General features: G+C 55.1%; 1 protein-coding gene across 5 annotated transcripts in view; it reads right to left on the reverse strand.

Annotated features, from left to right (window-relative positions):
• Positions 1-21,473, reverse strand: part of GAS7 (growth arrest specific 7) — a 219,529-nt gene that overhangs the window by 6,388 nt on the left and 191,668 nt on the right. For all 5 annotated transcript variants that reach the window (XM_047757250.1, XM_047757249.1, XM_047757253.1 and 2 more), the window contains exons 7-11: positions 17,800-17,915; positions 14,988-15,062; positions 9,962-10,040; positions 3,993-4,121; positions 3,036-3,159 (exon numbers count right to left, since the gene is read on the reverse strand). In XM_047757250.1, coding sequence (XP_047613206.1) covers positions 3,036-3,159; positions 3,993-4,121; positions 9,962-10,040; positions 14,988-15,062; positions 17,800-17,915 — 523 coding nt within the window. The remainder of the gene's footprint in view (positions 1-3,035; positions 3,160-3,992; positions 4,122-9,961; positions 10,041-14,987; positions 15,063-17,799; positions 17,916-21,473) is intronic.

Genomic DNA, 21,473 nt, shown 5'->3' on the forward strand with positions numbered 1-21,473 from the left:
AGCCACTGGGCAAGGCCAGGGATCAAGCCTGCCTCCTCACGAACACTATTTCAAGTTCTTAACCCCCTGAGCCACAATGGGAACTCCACACTTTTTTTTTTTTTTTTTTGCGATGTCCACAGGATGTGAAAGATCTGGGGCCAGGGAGCAAACCTGAGCCACAGCAGTGACAACTCTGGATCCTTAACCTGCAGAGCCACCAGGGAACTCCCCACACTTAAGGGCCTTGAGAAAGTTTCTTATCCTGTTTGTCAGTAGTTTTCTCACTCATAAAAGGGTAGCTTTATAGCTACTTCCCTACAGCAGGACTGTGAGTTTAAGAGAAGGTTCCATGGCATGGGCCTGGTGCCTGGCACATAGAAAGGGCTCCGAAGGGCAGAATGTTTTAGAGTTAGGTCTAAGGACTAGTCCGAGTAGTACAGAAGAATGCCAACGTGTAGGAACAGGAGATTACATTACCTGATGACTCGAAGCAAACAACAAGACTAGGCAATAAGAGGACAAGAGCCCTAACTCCTGGAAATGTAAAGATTTTCTTTTTTGGCTCAAAGGTGAAATTAAAACACAAACAGCAAACTACCTAGGATATGAGGAAAATGAAAACACGGCACAACCAGAACTCATAGGAGGATGCAGTGAAAGCAGTGGCCTAAGGAAGAGTAAATGTCTGGTGGATCAAATGTTGTCATAGTTAAAAAGAACTTCTGAAGCCAAAACAAAGTCAGAAGAAAAAGTGATGAAAAAATAATCGCGGAGTTCCAGTTGCAGCTCGATGGTTTAAGAACCCAACATAGTTTCCATGAGGACACGGGTTCGATCCCTGGCCTCGCTCAGTGGGTTAAGGATCCGGCGTTGCCGTGAGCTGTGGTGTAGGCTGCAGACGCGGCTCAGATCCCGTGTTGCTGTGGCTGTGGTGTCGGCCAGCAGCTTCAGCTCTGACTCAAGCCCTAGCCTGGGAACGTCCATATGCCACAGCTAGGCCAAAAATATATATATATTGGTCTCTAGGTCTATCCAGAGAAATACCATATGATTTCCCTTACATGTGCAATCTTAAAAAAAAAAAATCAAGCTCATACAAGCAAAGACTGCTGGTTGCCAAGAGGCAGGGGTGGGAGCTGAGACAAATGAACTTTTTCTCTAGTATAAATCAATTAAGAGATAAAAAATTTTTTTTTAATTTTGAAAAAGGGGAACTCTAAGTCATCAAATCTGGAACTCCTATGAGAAAAGACCATTAAACAAAAACGGACAACAACAACGAAAACACTAAGAAAAGCCCCCAAAGAAGAAATGAAATACAAAGAACAAAAGCAAAAAATAACCTAGGGAAAAATATCTGCCATTCACATGTCACAAGGCTCACTTTCCTAACATAAAGCATCCTCGTCCATCAATCAGTAAGACAAGGAGCAGCCATGTGACAAGAAAATGAGGTGACTCAGTTCCCAGCAAAATAAGCCAAGCTGACGGATAAGCCTATTTTAAGACCACTCACCTTCACTCAAAAAGCAGTGTCAATTAAGGAGGAAACAAAACACTATTTTTCACCAGAGATGACGATGTCAAAATCTGATGATGGCACGAGCGCTGACAAGACGTAAGGGAAGAGGCATCCAGAGATCGGGGGGGGGGGGGGGGGGCACGCCCCCCCGGAAGGCAGCATGGAAGCCCCACCCCCACGAAGACAAGCTCCTGACCCCACGTCTGTCCTGTCTAGATGCGGAGTCAGCCCCAGACACGCAGAGATGCGTTCACGGTAACAGCATCGCCGAGGCCGGCAGACACTCTGAAACCATCCGAGAGCCCCACGAAACCCAGCGAGAGGAAGGGTGACCCACATCCGGATTCAACCAGACCCTTGCACACCCATCAACCACCTACGGCGTCCGATGAGCGTGCAGGGATGGCTAAATAAATTCACGGCTCTGAGATGGTTAAAAATCTGCGTTCAGAACAGAGAGTGGATATGATTGGATATACATCAATTAAAACACTTAGAAACATCACAAAAACATTAAAACACTAGGAGCTGCAGATGGTGATTATGTAAGATCTTCTATTCTTATGGGCTGATTTAAATTTTTTTTTTTTTTTTGGCCAGGCAGCAATACAGTTTTTGTAATATCGTTTTATTTTTTTTAGAGTTTAATAAATGAATTTAAATGCATCTCTCCCCGTCCTTGGGTTCCCTTCCTACTGCCAACAAGTGCAGTGTGCCTTCTGTTTCTGGATCCAACCAACTTTATCAGATCTTTATATGAAATGCTCTATTGATATGACATTGCTTTGTTATGACATTTTTAGACCACGTGATTTCCACATGTCCAGAAGGTGGCTGCTTCATCCTATAATGAACTAATTGTACCTGGGTCACCGGAAGGTGGCGAGAGAGGGGTTTAGAGATCCTCTAATCCACACCCTGATCCCACAGTGCACGTCATATTTTAACCCCAGAAAGCAAAATGCACTGTCCTTGCACGTAGTGGAATGGTTTTTTTTTTTTTAAGAAATATTTAACAATTTTCTTTTTTTTATCTGTGCCTGACTTTTCTCCCCCGCCCTTGTGCATTAGCTAATTTTTACCTCTAGGTGGAAGCAGAAACTGACTCACTGGGGGAATCTTGCAGCAAGAATCTAAACGTAGTTATTTCGTTAAAAAAAAAAAAAAATGACAGCCTCTGTCCTGGGGCAGAAGCCCATCACCCTGGGAGAACCTCTGGAGTGTGGCTCCCCAGGGAGGTGGGATCGCTTGGGGTGGAGGGTGGGGTTTGCACTTCTCCTCGGAGCTCCATGCAGGGCTGGGACCTCAGGTCCAGGTGCCTGGCAGACTGTCCACCTCCTGGGCCAGAGATGAGGGCTTGGCCAGAAGGACCCTCTATGGGGGTGTGTGGACACAGCCTGGTCTGTTCCTCGCTCCACAGCCTCATCCTGTGGGATGCGCCCTCCTGGGCACCCTCCCTCTAGCCTCTCCCCTCGTGCTCCTGTGACCAGGCAAAGCTGGCGAGGGGCAGTGGGCATGGCGTCGCACTCACCCGCCTGCGTGGACTTCCTCCGTGCCTTCTTGATGTCCTCCTCCGTCTTGTTGCTCAGCTTGATCTCCAGCTGCTGGGTCTTCATCTCCAGGTCTCTCTGCCGCTCCGTGAGTGCCTTCCGGGCCTGGGGTCCAAGGACATGGAGCTGTTCACGGGCTCAGAGCCGGGAGGGCCCCATGGGGCCCGGGGCCTGGCTCCCCCCTTTCCAGGGAAGAGTCCTTTCTTTTCCCTGCTTTTGTGGATGAGGTCCCAGTGGCTCTGACAGGCTAAGCAGCTAGACCAGCATCACCCAGGCAGCTAGGGACCACGCAGAGGCTGCAAAGCATCCTCTCATCTCTGTCTCTTGGTCCAGAGCAGGCTCAGAGCATGTTTTCATTGGCATGTGTACAGGCGGTCCTAAAATTACAGCTTTCCTGGGAAAGAATGGGCCTTGTGGTGATTGTGGCCGGCAGAGTCTGGGGTGCCCGTAGCAGTGTGGACCCCCATCTCCTGCATCCCCGATCTCCTGACCCCAGAGTCAGCCTCTGGGGAGACCTCTCCCTGCTCCATGACTGGCATCCGCAGCTCCCAAGGTCAGACCACCTCCGCATCTGGGAAGGGGGTGACTCAGTCAGAAGGGAATCTGCCAGGTGAGACCCAAAGGGGCCACGTGTGGGCTGGCAGTGCCTCCGGGCTCTGAGACCAAAAAGCAGGATGCACTTCGTCTCAATTGTGGGATGGAGTCTCACCCACCACGGCAGGTGCAGCCCTGCCCGTTCCTACTGGGGATCTGAGCACCAAGGGGAAGTGGCCAACCTGCCCTAAGGCTGGGGTTCTCATACGGACCTTCACCAGATCCTGCCCGGCGGGGTGGTGGGGACAAAGGCCCCTGCCTTGGCACAGGGATCCCCTTCTGGCTCCCCGCCCCCTCCCTCCAGCAGGACCCCTCCCACCCGGCCGGGCATCTGGGACCCTCACCTTCTCCACCGCGGCGTAGCGGCTGGTCAGCTGCTTGCGGAGGTCTGCGATGTGGTGGTCGCACTTCTTCATGTCTTTCTTGAAGTTCTCTCGGAAGTTCATCAGCGGCTTTTCCACCTCACTGTGAAGCTGTTGATGGGGGAGACACACTCAGGACCCTGGGGTATCAGCTGCAAGTGGAGGGAGGGGGCTCCCCCCACCCCACGGGGGAGGATGGGGAAGGTTAGAGACAAGTGGCTGCTTATCACGTCGCGGTCGAGGAAGTCGCCTCAGCTGGCCAGGCCCCAGCGTTCGTCCCGATGGATGGGTTAGCATCTGGAGCCCTCCGAGTCCCTGTGGGCACCCCCTACCTGCTCTAAGCTCCCCAAGCTCCCTCCAGGGCTTTGCTCACATCTCAGACTCCCTTACTTTCCAGACTGGGAGCTTCTTGCGTACGGAAACCAAGCCACCATCTCTGTGTCCCTAAGCATGTAGCATAGCGACTGTTGCATGGATGACATTTAATTGGGTGATCTCAGGTTAGTTCTACTTATTAAACATCTACTATGTGCCAGGTGCTGAGACCACAGATGATCTGGATGAGGTCCGGAGCTCGAGGCAGTGGTGCTGGGAGCTCCCGGGGCCCCTCTCCTGAGCTGCGCCGGCTGGTCCACATGGAGGCTGGTGAACCCCTGTCCCATCTGAGCAGACCAGCCTCGCACCCGAGGGCCAGGGGAGGGAGTTTATACTCTGAGAGGCGCTGGGTGGCATTGGGGTTTTAAGCTTTTTCCTTCTCTTTTATTCCTTCCCTCTTTTCCACTCTGCTCTCTTTGGAAGGAGAACATTTACTTAAAAATTGGGGGGGGGGGGGGGGCGGTGTGAACATGAGATGCAGCTGACAAGAGAACAGATACACGTGGATCTGCTGTGGTCAGAGTCACAGCCAGGAGGCCCCAGCCTCAGCCTCTCAGAGCCCCACCTACCCAGACCTGGCCTCCCATGACCTCCCGACATAGCCTCCCAGCCCCTCCCCGCACTGGCCTCCTACGGCCCCCTGACTCGGCCTTCTAGGGTCCCTCGGCCTCCACCTGTCCCCCTGGTAGCAGAGCTGAACTTCCATGGATGGGTGACATCCCAGCTCTGGGAGGCTGTGATTTCTCTCCTCTCCCTCCCCAGGCTCTTTCTTGCTACATTATCTTTTCCCTGGGCCTGGAGGAGAGAGGAGTTCCTCGTCCTAAACCACCGATCACACATGACCGTGGGCTCGAAGGAGGCAAGGCCACCGCTGTGTCCACAGTGACTGGCCAGAGCTGGTGTGCCATGCGTGTCCCCGTGCTACTCGGAGCAATGACAGATCATCAGGACCCAATGCCTGGGGTGACAAGATGATACTTTGCTGCTGGTCGACCTTCAGAGACTAACGGAGAGCAGGCCACACAAGCGCCACCTCGTCCTCACGTTGGTTATAATGTCTGCTGTCGTCCCTCGGACATGTCCTAGTGCAGGAAAACACCCCCATCTGGTGGGCAGTCTGTAAGATGCCACAAACTTGGGAGCTGCTGGCAATAAGAAAGCCCCTCCCCGACCCAGCTTAGGCACTGGCTGAGGAGGAGGGGCTGTCTCACTGGCTGCCAGGGGAACTTGCTCCTGGTGGGGTCTATGTGGGTTAACGCCGCCTGCTCACCCGCCAACTCTGGGGTCTCTGCCCGAGAGCCGGGAAAGAGCGATTTGCAGACTTCAACGTGCCCAACACCTGGAGGGGCTTTTCAACACTCAGGATTCCTGGGCCTCGGCCCAGGTCCTGTGGTCTGGAGAAGGGCCCAGGATCCTGCCAATACATCCAAGGGCTCTCCCCAAGTTCCCAATGACTTCCTGGAGACACCGACTACCAGCTGTCAGAGGTGGTTCAACCCTCTAGGTTGAAGACTCAGGGATTCTCCCCCTATATTTTAAGTTCTTTTAAAAGGCCAACCTTGGAGTTCCCATCGTGGCTCAGTGGTTAACGAATCTGACTAGGAACCATGAGGTTGCGGGTTCGATCCCTGGCCTCGCTCAGTGGGTTAAGGATCTGGCATTGCCATGAGCTGAGGTGGAGGTCGCAGATGCAGCTTGGATCTGGCGTTGCTGTGGCTGTGGTGTAGGCCAGCGACTACAGCTCCAATTTGACCCCTAGCCTGGGAACCTCCATGTGCCACAGGTGCAGCCCTAGAAAAGACAAAAAAAAAAAAAAGCCAACCTTTTCTTTATGGAATCTGGCTGAGTATCTTTCTATACTTGTTTGTAACGTTTAAGCATCTCTGGCTGAGATAGAAGCCTGTCCCTGTGAACTTGAGCTGGCCTGTCTCGGATGGAACAGACTATTAAAGCCATTCAGTTTGCCTTCCAGAACTCCTGCTTCCTCCTTCCATGTCACTCATCAGAAGAGAGTAAGAGGAATCTCAAGTTGGAAGGAATTTCACAGACCACAGGGAGACCTCCAGGATACTGTGGGTCCAGATCCAAACCACCAATAAAGTGAGTATGGCAATAAAGCGAGGCACATGGACTTTTTGTTTCCCAGTGCATGTAGAAGTTGTGTTTACACTGTGCTAGTCTATTAAGTGTGCAATAGCGTTATGCCTTAAAAATGCACATACCTTAATTTTTAAAATATTTATTATTTTTACTCTTATTGCCAAAAATGCTAACCATCAAGTTCCCACTGTGGCGCAGTGGGTTAAGAATCCAACTGCAGCAGCTCAGGTTGCTGCTGGGGCATGGGTGTGATCCCCAGCTCAGCTCAGTGGGTTAAGGATCTAGCGTTGCCATAAGCTATAGTGTAAGCTAGGAGCTACAGCTCCAATTTGACCCCTAGCCTGGGAACCTAGGCCCTAAAAAGACACACACACACACACACACACACACACACACAAGAACAGAGTTCTGGGTTTTAAATGTCACTGGTCTGCCTGCAGCAAAGGTCTCCAATTGGCTCAGTCCTCTCCTTTGCTTCCTTAGTAACTGAGCCCACTTGGCTGTGTGACCATGGGCTGTGATTTAACCTCTCTGTTCCTTCTCATTTGTCAACGGTCTTCATCCTCAGCTCCTGGCCAGAGCCCTGCGATTTCCTAAACACCAAAGGTGCTGGGAGCAGCGTCTGGTCCACTATTGGTTCTCCCCACCCCTCTGCCCCCAGTTCCCAAGGCCAAGCTCCTTCCCTTGCAATTTCTCGTGTGTTAGGAGCCTCCTTGGTTCTAAGGAGGTGACTCCGGGTGGGCTCCAGGATGGGGGCCAGTCAGCAGAAAGCCCACGGCATGATCAGAAGCTTGGAGCTTTCAGCCCACTCCCCAAGCCCTGGGCCGAGGAGAGGGGCCAGAGACGGAGTTAATAGTTGATTGTGCCTATGTGATGACACCTCTGTAAAGCACGGGCCCCAGAGGGCTTCTGGGCTGGGGACACACCCACATGCTGGCAGCCCAGTGCCGCGGGGACAGGAACTCCTGCATTCAGGACCCTTCCTCGCCCTAACCTGCCCGTCTCCTCTTCATCTGTAGCCTTCGTCATCTCCTTTTGCATAAAATAAACTGATAATCCTAATAAGTGTTTCCCTGCATTTTATGAGCTGTCCTAGCACATTATCAAACCTGAGGAGGGGTCATGGGGACCCATGATTTGTGGCCAAGGTGGACTGAAGTCATGGGTCACCCGGGACCCACTGCTTAGAACCGCCGTCCGAAGCGAGGGCAGTGCGGTGGGACTGAGTCCCTAGCCTTTGGGACCTGAGGCTGACCCCAGGCGGTCAGTGTCAGAACTGAAATAAAATGCAGGACACCCCAGCAGGGCTCAGGGAAAACTCACACACGGGGTGACCAGAAGCACGGATGTGAGATGCAGTAGTAAAAGGAGAGATTAGAGGAAAATAGTGCTTCGCCGTCCGTAGGGGACTTTATAAACCATCGAGAATCAGAGGTCCTGCTGATACAGAGGAAATGCCACCAGGATTCCTGGGGATCGGGCGAGCGACCATTCAGAAGCTCGCAGCCCCGGCTCCCAGCCCCACCGCGCACAAGGGCGCCCTCCCCATTCATCTCACTGTCAATGGGGGTTCCTACCACCAGGGAAGACGGAGCAGCTGGGGGCTAGGGGAGCAGAAAAGAAACCCAGAGGGGACACGACCGTGATCTACCATTTGAAAACAACTCTCTGCTTTGCATGCAAGGCTGCAAAGAGGCTCATCCAAGGGCCTCCCTTCTCTCCCAGTGCTCGAGCAGTAGGCTCCTCAGCGCTTGGTGCTGAGGTTAGTGTGCCCTTGTTAGCCCAGGAATTGTCATGTCTGGGTGTCAACTCCATCCTGGGGCACCCGCATCCTTCACAAGCGGGGAGCTGGCGGTAGGCACTGTTTTTCCTCCCACCCCCGCTCTGTATAAAGCTCCTGTAAGTGCCTCAGCCACATGAGTCATTCATTCTGCAGAGAACCATTAGGGGGTGGGTTGGGGAGACCGGGTACAAAGCCAGCTCCCTGTCCCCCAACAGCACACAAAGCCCAGAACTGCCATTGCGCTGGGGGAAGCGCCGGGAAAGGGACAGAAGCAGGGGATGCTGAGCGAGGAAGGCCCGGGAAGGGGCAGCCATCTTGGAGGGGAGGCCACTTTTGAGTTGTAAGGGAGGGCGTGCACCCCCCTCCCAGGCTCAGAGGGTTTAAGCTCTTTGTTTTAGGGTCCTTTGGGGCTGCCATGTCTGAACGGTGACTGTGGGAGGGCAGAGCAAAGAGTGTAGACCCAGCAGACAAAGGTCAGCAGGCTTGGCGCTACCTTCCAGGGTCTCTCCAGGCAAGCATCCTAGCGGGCAGTCCCATTAGTCATGCACACTTTAGTGTGAATTTCCCCTTAGACTCTTGGTGTATTTTCTACCTGAAAAGCAGCTGAGAGCCTAGGAAGGAATTTGGAGGCGGGAGCTAGGGACTGGGGGAGAGAGAGTCATTTGGAAACAGAGGCATTTTGGCAGAAAGACAGCCTGAAAAGACTAGGGGCTGAGCAGAGGCCCATGCACTCCTAACTTCAGAAAATATATATTGTGCATCTACTAGGTACCAGGCACTGCCCTGAGAACTGAGGGCAGAGTGAGCAGGACAGAAACAGTGCTGTCCTTAAGGGCATGATGCTGGAGTCTTTTGAACCAAATGAAAAATGGGCCCGCTGCCTAGTCTGAAAGTCTGTAACAAACAAAACAAAACATGTCTCCCTGTGAAACTGGCTCGTCTTTCCCGACACCAAGAGGAGGCAGACATGCCAGTGCCTTCCTCTGAAAGCCCAGCTACACAGAAGTGGGGTTTCATCACTCGGGCTCATCTGGGCAATTGAGGGCCATCCACTGTCAGCTGGAGGAATTTTGCGAGCTAGTTGTTAAAGACAGCCAGTATTAAAAATTAAATGATTTAGGAGTTCCCATCGTGGCTCAGTGGTTAACAAATCCGACTAGGAACCATGAGGTTGCAGGTTCGATCCCTGGCCTTGCTCAGTGGGTTAAGGATCCAGCACTGCCCTGAGCTGTGGTGTAGGTTGCAGATGTGGCTCAGATCCCGTGTTGCTATGGCGTAAGCCCTCGGCTACAGCTCTGACTCCACCCCTAGCCTGGGAACCTCCATATGCCACGGGAGCGGCCCTAGAAATGGCAAAAAGACAAAAAAAAAAAGAATTCATTAAAAAATTTAAATGATTTAAGCTTGAAAGTAACAATCTATATTAAAAAAAAGGGGGTAATACATACCCTCAACCCTTGTTAACTAAAACTGACCATCAGCCACGCCCTCGACGGATGTGTGCGGTTACTGATGCTACCACATCAGCCCCGTGGGAGCATCGTCTAACGGTGTATTTTATCCAGCTCGTCCCAACTCTTGAAATTTATACCACGGATATTGGGCAACATGACACCGAGGAGAGACAGCTGTTAAACGTTTCGCAGCTCATCGGTGTGTCAGACCAACCCAGCGAGGCCACGGGAGGGGTTACCTTGGCGGAGAACTTGAGGTGAACTTCCGCCTCATCTGCAAGGCTCTTCTTCACCTGCGCCCACGCTTCTCCCAGGGAGCTGCAACAGCGAGGAGAGGGGGAGGCTCAGGGAGGGCCGCCAACCTCAAGTCAGAGGTCACGGCCCTCCCTGAGGCCGCATGGTGGGTCTCGACCCTGAGTCCTGGGGGAACACATGGCATCAGAGACCATGGACTTGGATGGGGCAGAGGCTGGGCACCGAACAAACCAGGCTCCAACCAATAGGACCAGGCGAGCCATCCCAAACCGAGCCGAGGGTCCTGGAGCTGAAAGAACAGACTGCGGCAGACAGCCGAGTGCCTGGGGGAACTCTCCAGAAGCCCAGGGGACTGGGGGTGGGGGTGGGGGGGGATGGGAAACACAGGCACAGTACAGTGCCAGGAGGGCCCTGACACCTGGCCCGTTCCTGTCCCCGGCCTTCCTGTCATCCCTCCTTGGTTTACCGTGGAGGTGCAGGGGTACCTGCTTGCAAACCAAGGAAGGAGAACAGATGCCTTTTTAGGGAGAAGCCCTTTTCAAAGAGAAGGTAGCACACCACCCAGTTTGCAGATAAACCTCCAGGGGCCTGACTTCCAAGGGGAGCAAAGACAGATCTCGGAAGGACCACGCAGGGACACCCACGCAGCACAGGAGGCCCGCCGCCCCCATCCTCAGGAGCGTGGCGCCCACCTGCCAGTGCTGATTCTGGATGTGAGCCCCGGCGCTGCCCACCGCCTCCCGGAACATCCTCGGAGTTAAATCCCTCTTCCACTCCGAGATGTTCCACGTGGGAGCCATCTCCTGAAGTCCCCAGGACTTTCCAGCCCGGGGCCCGAGGCTCCAGCGCCCCCCTCACTGGGAACCCTTGAACCTGGCTGGCCACCCAAACAGTTCCCCTGCATCCTTGCTCAAGACCTCTCTGCCCGGCCGCGAAGCCCAGGCTGGACGTTCTATTGGCTTAATTTCCTCAAAAAGCCACTTCCCCCAGAGAATTCATTAAACTTGAGTGGCAAAAGCTGATTAAAAGGCAGCATGCTGAGAGGCTTCTGGGTTTCGGGGCCGAGCAGCCGGCAGCTGCGAATTACCCCACAGAGAGGACCCTTTGATCACAGCCCAGGCCTATCTGGTTGTGGTGCTGGCTCAGGCCCGGGTGGGTGTTTATGGGAAATGACTGACCGACTTTATCTAGGAGTCTGGCAGCAAGGAACGGTCCCCCTGGGTGATCCTGGCTGGGGGGGGTGGGGGGGGGCAGGAGAAGAGATGGAGCAAGAGATGGGGTGATCCAGGCTGCTGACGTTTGTCTTGGCCCGAAGGGCCTGTGCTCCTGGGAGCCGGGCCACGGCAACGGCAACGCTGGGTGGCCTGGCGTCTCACCTGCTTGGGCAGATGGGTAGGGGGTCCTGGGTGGGGGAAGGAGGGAGCGGAAACAGTTGTGCTGGTCATGCAGATACAGACACAGCTCCACCAGATGAGGGCGACACCGCGTGTGCAACAAAGCTGCCAAGCCTCTCGACGGGGATGGACAGTCTTTTTTTTTCTTTTTGGCCTTGCCTACAGCATGCAGGATCAAATGGGATTGAACCCTTGCCACAGCAGTGACAATGCCAGGTCCTTAACCCTCTGTGCCACCAGGGAACTCCAACAGTCTTTTCACAAGTGGTGCGGAAACAACTGTACATCCAAAAAAGGAATCCGGGCGCTGACCCCGAGCCATACACCCAGACGATCGTCTTAAGACGGATCTCACATCCAAAGCGAAAGGCAACAGGAGCAGTCCCAGGCGAGGGGAACCCGGTTACGGGGGAGGGGAGGGGTTTGTCCCTGCAGCTCTGCTACATGTGAGCCTGCGGGAGGTACCAAGGGCCCTGAAGCCCTGGGTGCTGGGAAGGGTCTGTAGGCCTGCTCTCAGCAGAGCACGTGGCGGGAAACTGGGCAGGGACAGCGGCCGTGGCCAGGGACTGTCCTCTGAGGGCAATGGGGGGGGGGGAAGACGCAAGGCTTTACTGCTCTTGGCCACACCGCCCGGCTGGGCCCTCACAGGTGGGAGGAGGACATCACTGGTGCAGCTGAGCCTGTAAGAGCCGATGCGTCCCCACAGGCCACCCCCCAGTGTCGCAGCACCGCCTGGAGCCAACTCAGGAGCTACAAAAAAAGCCTTTTAGAAATTCTCATGTTGAAGCGAGATTTTTTTTCTTTAGGGCCACACCTGCGGCATGTGGAAGATCTCAGGCTAGGGGTCCAATCCAAGCTGCAGCTGCCGGCCTACACCACAGCCACGCTGGATCCCTAACCCACTGTGCGGGGCCAGGGACTGAACCCGCATCCTCATGGATACTAGTTTAGGTTCATTACTGCCGAGCCACTACGGGAACCCCTGGAGATTTTTTCTTTTTATCTGACAAGACTGATGGGGAAAAAAAAGAAAACAAAAAAAACCCCCAGAGATCTGATTGCTGTTCCACCATACGGTCTGGGGCCTGCCACACCCAAACGCATGATGCTGTCACAATTACCAACCCAAATCCCATTTGCTTTCCACACGGGAGAGTAAAACTGAAGGGGGGAAAAAGCCCCTGGCTCTGTGCACACGCCCTGTGCAATCTCACGGGGACACAGCGTGACTTGTGTCTCCCCATCAGCGTCTTCCTGGTCTGCCCTGCATCTCCAGGTGCCAGCATTGCGCTCTCAGTTTCAGGCAGAAGGGCCGACGACCCAACCAGTGGGTTTGGAATGCAAAGCAGGGGCGCTGTCCGCTGTGAGCAGGGGAGGAAGGAGGGTGCGTGCACCGGATCCCTGTTCACAGCTGTGTTGTCCGTGAGCAGTGCCAGCAGGTGAACGTGAGCGGGCGGCGGGTCCCGCGTGTTTGTAGCCTCGAGTGTGCACAGCGTGGTGGTACAGGCCTGACTCGGGAGCTGGGAGCACATGCTGTGCGTGCTGGCAGGATGGAGTGTTCCTGGCAGCAGCCCAGGCTGAGGAGGTGGAAGCTGGAAGGTTCTGGAGCAGCACCGCACGGCGAGGCATGGGGATGCTTAGGAAAGCCCCTTCCCAGGCCAGAGGGGCACCTCTCTCCAGCAACCCCTTCCTGCCACAGTCTCACACCCAGGGCACCAAGCAGGAGGCGGGAGGCCACCTCGTGCATGTCCCTGTTATAGAGACGCGGGCTGGGCAGGGCCACCCTGGGTCAGTGCAAACTATGCGGAGATGGCCTCTCGGCTGCACAGTGAGCTCCCGCTGAGGCCCATCAAAGCCACGTGTGGTTGGTAAAGCCCCCTTCCCTGAAGGATTCGAGCCAGGCTGGCAGAGGGGGCTTGTTCAACATCGCGGCTTCTGATGGCCACAGCCACAGCACGACAGGCTGTCCCCTGTCCCCAGGGGCTCGCGTCCCCCGTAGGAGGGATTCCAACAGAGCCTGTGCCAGAAGAAGGTCAGACCAGATGGGGGACCTTGGCAGACCTTTCAACTCTAACCTCCTGAGACGCTGACTCTGTGTGATTATTGAGGTGAAATTCACATAACATAAAATGAACCACTTTAAAGAGAACACGCACGTGGTACATTCACCACCTCCATCTAGTTCCAAAACAGCTGTATCTCCCCGGCATGGACTGAGTTGGTGTTCCCCACACTCGCAGGCTGAAGCTCTAACCCACAGTGGGGCTGATATGTGGGGAAGGGGCCTTGAAGGAAGTAATCGGCTTCAATGAGGTCCTAAGAGTGAGGCCCCGATCACACAGGATTTGTGACCTTAAAAAAGAGATCCCAAGAGCTCTTTCTCACTCCTCCCTGAGAAAAAGCCACCTGCCACGCAAGGAGCGCGCTTTCACTGGGCACTTTCCCTGGGCACCAACCAAGTCCCTGATCTTGGACTTCCAGCCTCCGTAACTGCGACGGATGGCATTTCTGTGGCTCAAGCCCCCAGTTTATGGGATTCTGTTACAGCAGCTGGAGCAGAAGAACACGCACCCCCAAAGGAAACCTCAGACCCATTCCACGGTGAATCCCAGCCCTCCTTCTCCCCAGCCCCTGGCACCTACCAAGCTTCATTCGGTCTCTATGGATTTGTCTCTTCTGGACATTTCACACAAAAGGAATCATACAACAGGCAACCTCTGTGTCTCGCTTTGTTCACTGAGCATAGTGCTTTTGAGGGCCATCCACAGAGTCGCCTGGATCAGGGGTTCATTTCTTTTTATGGCTGAAGAACATGACACCGTAGTCACACATTCCGTGTGGACCGACCGCATTCACTCTTTGATGGACATTTGGGTTGTTCCGCCTTCTTGCTATAGCGAATCATGCTGTTGTGAACACGCACGTATGTATATTTGAATATCTGCTTTCAGTTCTTTTGCATATAAATCTAGGAGTGAAACTACTGGGTCACACAGTAATTCTATGTTTAGTGTGTTGAGGCAACGCCAAACTGGTTTCCACAGTGGTTGCGCCACTTGGCATTCCCGCCAGCCGCTGAAACTCTCTGTTAACAGACGGAGCAGAGAAGCTGCAATCTCTCCCCAACTATGGATCCTTCTGTGGCTGGGAAAGTGGGGCTGAGCCCCCCGGCCCAGGTCCCACTCAAGGCGGTCTGGATTGTCACAACTGGAGGGGAAGGCAGCTGGGATCTCAGGACCACAGAGAGGATTCTACACACAGGGCGGGAGGTGGAATCCAGCCTGCCCTGGGAGGAAGCAGGGTCGGGCGTCGGGAGGCAGGAGTCCTAGGGGACAGGGCAGGGGGGTCCTGACATACTCCAGCACCTTCCAGGAGGATCTCGGCCACCAGAGCGCAGATAATGTGCAAGTGCCAACCTTGAGGGGGGATGCCCACTGGAGTCATGGCTGCCCAGCTGGAGCCGTGAATGCTGACCTTGACCAGGGGCACCCACCTTCAGCCAGGTCTGTGGAGACCTCCCCATCCAAGGGGTTCACAGCCATGCTCAGTGATGGGTGGAACGGGATCCCCCGTCCTGAGTCCCCTCCCTGCCCCCATCACTGACCCCGCTACTCACCCCTCCTCCTGTGCAGCCAAAGAGTTCTGCGAGAGCTTAGCCAAGTTCTTGGCATATTCTTCTTCGATCTTTATCCTGCCGAGGGAGAAAACCCCACATGTCAGCTCCTCTGTGCTCGACTGCGAGTCGAACTTGCAGCCCTGCCGCTTATCAACCCACCAGCCCACGAGCGCTGCAAGTACGTGGCTCTTGTCTGTCTGACACACAGCAGGGGCTTCGTCAATATGAGTTGAATGAATGAATGAACGACACCCTCTGAACCTCTGTCTCCCCCTCTGCAAAGCGGGACATTCCCCCCTGTGTCCTCAGCATCGCGCATGAGGAGCTGTCACTCGTACAGCTCCTGGCCCAGGGCAGGACACAGGACACACTGTCAATGAACAGATGGAATCGTGATGGGCCACTGCTGTCCCCCTCTCCCTTCCAGCCCCAGTGCTCGGGGCGGAGACCCTGCGAGGTGGTGTCGCCCCACAGGAGCAGGGAGAGAACCCTTCTCTGCGGCCACCCAGCCCCCAGTGCCTCCAACGCGCAAGCCTACAGGGCTACAAGCATTGCCATGGAAACCGTGGCGCCCAGCGGACCCCACTTCTCCGAGAGGGAAGCTACCTTGGATTTCGCTTCCAGCAGGCAGGCCCTTGACACACTTTCAAGGCAGCTCTCCGGGGAGGGCTCTCTAGCATCTGGCCCCTCCATGTAAAACACGCTGTCAAGGTATTTGTCACCGCCTAAGCGGTCCCCCAAGGAGCTGTGCTGTGACGGCCAGGGCCGGCCAGGGCGCTGCAGCCTCAGGAAGGCTCGGCAAACGGAAAGGCCCCCAAAGCAGCTTCCTGCTGCTCCGGAGCTGGTGCACCAAGTGTGAGCACACAGAGCTGGCGCCCTGAGTCCCAGGCAGCACTTTGAGTCGTGATCATTTCCCGATTCATGACCGAGAGACCCACCGTCTCGTTCCTCCTCTCGCGGCTCTGTGTTCACCGCCTCCTCCGCCATCTCCACGTCCTCTCGAGCCGACCTCCTGCCTCCATGGCCTCCCCTCCCCGGGAGGACCTGGACGGCGGGCCTGCCGCCTCCAGCCCAAGGCCAGGAGAGCTCTCGAGAAAGCAGATCTAGGAGTTCCTGTTGTGGCTCAGTGGTTAACAAATCTGACTAGGAACCATGAGGTTGCGGGTTCGATCCTTGCCCTTGCTCAGTGGGTTAAGGATCTGGCATTGTCATGAGCTGCCGTATAGGTCACAGATGTGGTTCGGATCCCATGTTGCAGTGGCTGTGGTGTAGGCCGGCGGCTACAGCTCCGATTGGACCCCTGGCCTGGGAACCTCCATATGCCGTGGGTGCAGTCCTATAAAAGACCAAAAAAAAAAAAAAAAAACCAAACCAAAACAAAACAAAAAAGTAGATCTAACCATGTCACACCCTTAGCCTCACACCTCCAAGGCCCATCCTCGTGAATGCCAAGTGCATGCACGGGCGCGAGGCCCATCCCCTCCAGACCTGGCGCCAGCACCGCTCCCCTAACCTGAGGTCACGTGGCTCCCCGGACGTCCAACCCCCTGTCCCGCCCACCCGCCCAGCACGCTCTCTCTGCACCTCAGCCCCCAGCCCTGCCCGCTCGGAGAGGTCCTCCCTGCGACATCCCAGGTGGGCTGAGTAACGTCCCAGGCTCCACCTCCCCCAGGGAAAGACCCGCGTTCTCACACCGAAGAGTGCACTTCTTTGTTAACACCGCATCGTCAGGAAAGTTTGAGCCCTCCGGGGGCTCAAGCCCTGCTTCGACAGCCCTTTCCCTCTTGGCCTGTTTTAGCCTATTGTCTACTCACACCTGAGCTAGGTAACCTCAATCTCCTAGCAGTTTCATGGGTCATAAAATAAAGATTTGATTTTTACCGAGAGAACACACGGTGCTTTTCCTCCAGAGGAAAACAGGTGCTTTCAAATGCCATAGGATTGTTACTGGATTATTGTTGCTGATTCTAAAAAGGCATTTAAAAAACCCTATGGCCATTGACTGTAAATATTTCCAGTGTGCCCTAGGAATTCCTGATGGAGGTGAGGCTGTGTGTGTGTGTGTGTGTGTGTGTGTGTGTGGTGTGCATGCACACCTGCTGGGGTATGTGCATGCATGTGGGTGTGTGTGTGTAGCTTAATGGTCTCAGAACCTGAAGGGGCTGAGGACGGGGAGCTGGAGAAGGAACTTCTCTCGGTGGCTCTCCCCACTTCCAAAGGCTGAAGTCACTGCCTCCTCACCTGTACTCAGGCAAACCAGCATTATAATTCGTGCCCTCATCATAAAGACCTTACGTGACTCTCCCTCCATGAAGGCAGGGATGGGAAGGGCCGGGGTGGGGCGGGGGAGGAGTGGTGTCTGTAGGTCCAGGACTGGGATACAGTTTTGGCTCAACGATGAACAGAAAGGCAACAGTCTCTTCTTTTGTTCCGAGAAGAAACAGAGCTTCGCATGGGGGCCGGGGCATAGGTAAGCAAAGGAGCCAAGCAACCTGTGTGGGGAGACACTAGGGAGCGGTGGGGACTGTGGCAAACTGGAAACACAGGCTCCCTGCACGAGGGCACCTGCTCCTGAGCTCCACCCAGGTGTCGCATGAGGGATGCCGAGCTAGATATGCAGATTTTAATGTCAAAGCCACCATTTTGTTTACTGTTGGTGCAAATCTTTAAAAACACTCAAGGGCCCGTCCCGAGGGCTGCCGGTCTGTGACTCTCGTCTTGTGCTCCCATTAGCGCTGGTCGGCAGGGCCCCCCGCAGCTCACTTCCCCCGCGGGCGCTGCCGCTGCCAGAGCTGGGCAGCCCAGGCCTCACCTTTCCCGGACGAATTCCGACATTTCCTTCTGCATCTGTTTGCCCTTCAGCTGCTTCTGCAGCAGCAGCTCGAACCCGGCCACGGTGCCGTTGCCTTGGGGGTCCTTCTTATCAGCCTGGGAAGAGAAGCATGAGCGTTGAGGTCACGCCAACGTCTGAAGCCGGGAGAATGGAGTGCAAGGAAGACAGATGCCAGCAGAGACCTCAATGTGCCAACCTCAGCCTGAGAGCAAGGACAGGGGGTGGAAGTGTCGGCCGCCCCCGCCTCATGCCTCTCCTGGTGGCCCCACTTCCACGTGCTCCCTGATGTGTAAGGCCTGGCCGCTGCAGCCGCCCCGTGTCCATGCCTCTCAACCCCCCGACCTGGGAAAGAAGAGAAGGACAGCCGGTGGCCAAATGCACAGGCGGCGGCTGAGGCTGGGCCCCTAGGGAGTCTTGGCACCTGGAATGAGCTGGGACAGGGCGTAGCCGTGGGGACAGGTGGCCCCAGCCCCGAGCCAGCCCATCTTCTCTTGCACTGGCTGGGCAGGGACCTCCTCCAGTCATATCATGAGAAACCTTAGCAACTTCTGGGGAGAAAGCAGATTGAAAGGCAGCCAGGGCAGAAAAGGGGCAGAGGCTTCCAGGGCTGGCATCCCAGTTGGGAACCCCAGGCAAGTCCCCTCATTCCCAACCTGAGCTGCCTGCCTTTCTATGAAACCAGGCAAATAATGGCACCACCTCGCATGGTCCCCTCAAGATAAATGACTCGGAAAGGGCCCAGCTGTGGTCAGCAAACACCTCAATAGATCGTACCTAACATTAGCTACTTTTTTTTTTTTGACTGTGCCTCCGGCATGTGGAAGTTCCCGGGCCAGGGATTGAACCCATGCCACTGCAGCGACAATGCTGGATCCTTAACTGCTAGGCCACCAGGGAATTCCAAAACTTTGGTTACTTTTAAAGAAACCTCAGGACTCAGGGAAGAGGACCAGGTCAATGAGATGGGAAGTTGTTACTCAATTCATTTTACAAGCAACTACTTGTAACATTTCGAAGTTAGCTGCTTTCTGTTTTGTTTCGCCTGCCCCTTCTCAAGGACACTTGGATACCTCTTCTCCTGCTCTCCACTGGCCCCACCGTCCGCCTGGTAGCCCAGCATGGCCTGCCCTGCACATATTTCCAGCATCCGCCCCCAGAGCCGAGGCGGCAGGAGATGGCCCCTCGGAGCCCTCCCTGACCCTGCTGGCGGGCACTGCCCCTGCGGCTGTCCCCCTCCATGGCAGCCTTCCCCACCAGGAATCCATAGGAGGAGTTAAAAATTGGTCCTTTGGGGAGTTCCCGTTGTGGCTCAGCAGATTAAGAACCTGACTAGTATCCATGAGGATGCAGGTTCCATCCCTGGCCTTGCTCAGTGGGTTAAGGATCCGGCACTGCCGCAAGCTGTGCCACAGCTCGGATGTGGTGTTGCCACGGTCGTGGTGTAGGCTGGCAGCTACAGCTCCAATTTGACCTCTAGCCCGGGAACTTCCATATGCCACAGGTGTGGCCTTAAAAAAACAGTCCTTTGCCATCGCAGAAAGCAGCAGCAGTGGGAACCCTGTCCCAGGATCCAGGAAGACCCAGGTTCTCTCTCAGCCACTGGGGGACGCCGTCGGGTCCTTCCAATCCTAGGCTGTTTCCCCTACCCCCCCTCCTCATCTAAGAATGGGCCGCACGTCTAGGATGCAGTTCACAGCAGTTATTGTAGGAGAGGGGAAAAGAAACAGGTCTGTGATGCCCGGAGAACCCCACTTACCTCCCTGCTCCCTCCCACAGGATCCCTCCCACGGGCCCTCTGAGCCCCCCACTGGAATACCTCTCCTGACGGGGAGGTCACCACCACGTGGGCCCCCGTCACACTGGGGCTGCCCTGGCCATGGAGAAGTTACTGCAAGGACACTGAAGAGGCGTGCACTCCGCTGTAGGAATGCTACAGCTTGAAGAAAAGGCCAAAGAAAAAGGATCCAAAACCCCAAGCCCCAAACTGCCTCCCCGAGGACGGATGCGGCAAGTGGTGTGTCCACCCTGGGAAAACCAGCCCAAAGCGGTGGGCTTGAAGGCCTGGGTGGGCAGAGAAATTTCTAGAAGAAAAGGCCTTGATGGTCAGGGAGATAACACCCTGGAGGACCAGAGCCCAGGGAGCGCGGGTCACGGTGGGAGCTGGATGGCGCCAACCAGCAGCAGAGTCACCCACTCCGCCGGCCCCCCCCCAGTGTCCCCCACGACACCCCACATGCTGACCTCTGTCTGGCTCCAGGGTGCCCAGGCCTGGGGCTTGAGCTGGTCTCCCCCACACGCTATCCCCTGCGCCCCTCTCTATGGAGGAGGCCTCCAAACCCTCCCTCTCTCCACCCCGCGCAGCCGCCGCCACCATCTTCCCCGGGCCCCCACCCGCCTGCTCACGGGCCCTCCTGCTGACACAGCCCTGCACGATGCACTCCTAACGACCACATCCCATTTCTGCTTAGAAGCCCCCAACCCCTCCCTGCCGCAGACAGGATAAAACCCAGCACACGTAGCGGGCCTCTGAAGCCCCGTGCACTCTGACCCCTGCTCACCCCCGCCCCCAGCTGGGTCTTTCTATGTCCAAAGCCAGCCCTTTCTATGACTGCGGCCTCTGCACAGACCTCGGAAGGTCTGGACCCAATACAGGTGGGGCAGTAGGAATCTTCGGCTACTTTCTAAAGCTCGAGCCATGTGATGGGAAGAAAAAGGGACTTCTGTGTAATATGTGGTGAGCGAATATAAAACAGGGTAGCTAATCCATTCTGCACAGGGGTTAAAAAAGGAAGCTTTTATTTTGTTTATTTCTGGCTCCTTAGGGCCTTTGCAAAAGTGGGTTTTTTGCTGTTGTTGTTTTGTGTTTTTCTGTTTGTTTTTTAGGTCACTATCTGATTGCAGAATGGGGTGATTTCATTTTAAAAGTTACTATCAGCTTTAAAACACACATGTCCAGGGCTATTTTCAGAGTTTCCTAGGAAAAGGACTCCACGCTTGTCAAAAGACATTTCTTAAATTTTGGAAAAATACACATAAAAATTGCCACTTTAACCTTCCCCCCGCCCCCGTGGCTACACCTGCAGCACAAGGAAGTTCCCAAGCTAGGGGTCAAATTGGAGCTGCAGCTACAGCTGCAGGCCTACGCCACAGCCACACCCGTTCTGAGCCACATCGGTGACCTAGGCCGCAGTTCATGGCAATGCTGGACCCTTAACTTACTGAGCAAGGTCAGGGATCGAACCCACATCCTCATGGATACTGGTCAGATTCCTAACCCGCCAAGCCACAACAGGAGCTGCCACCTTAACCATTTTTAAGTGCTCAGTTCAGTGGCACTAAGTCCATTCACACTGCTGAGCAACCATCACCACCCCATCCCTCTCCAGAAGCTTCTCATCTTGCAAAACTGAAACTCTGTACCCACGACACAATATGCAAAAGCTCTGGACCCGCAGAGTTATTAGAGCTGGGCTCCCTCCAGACCCCTGTGCCCGAGCTCCTCGTGACGTTGATGGAAACAGTGAGGCCGTCCAGGAGGAGAAGCACTTGTCCAAGGTCACCGTCAAGAGCAACAGAGCTGGTCTGATGCCCAGGTTCTCTTAATGGAGCTGATTCTGGTCCCCTGCCACCACCGAGCAAGGTGACCCTCCAGC

The sequence above is a fragment of the Phacochoerus africanus genome, chromosome 14 (genome assembly GCF_016906955.1).
Source record: "Phacochoerus africanus isolate WHEZ1 chromosome 14, ROS_Pafr_v1, whole genome shotgun sequence".
Lineage (NCBI taxonomy): Eukaryota > Metazoa > Chordata > Mammalia > Artiodactyla > Suidae > Phacochoerus > Phacochoerus africanus.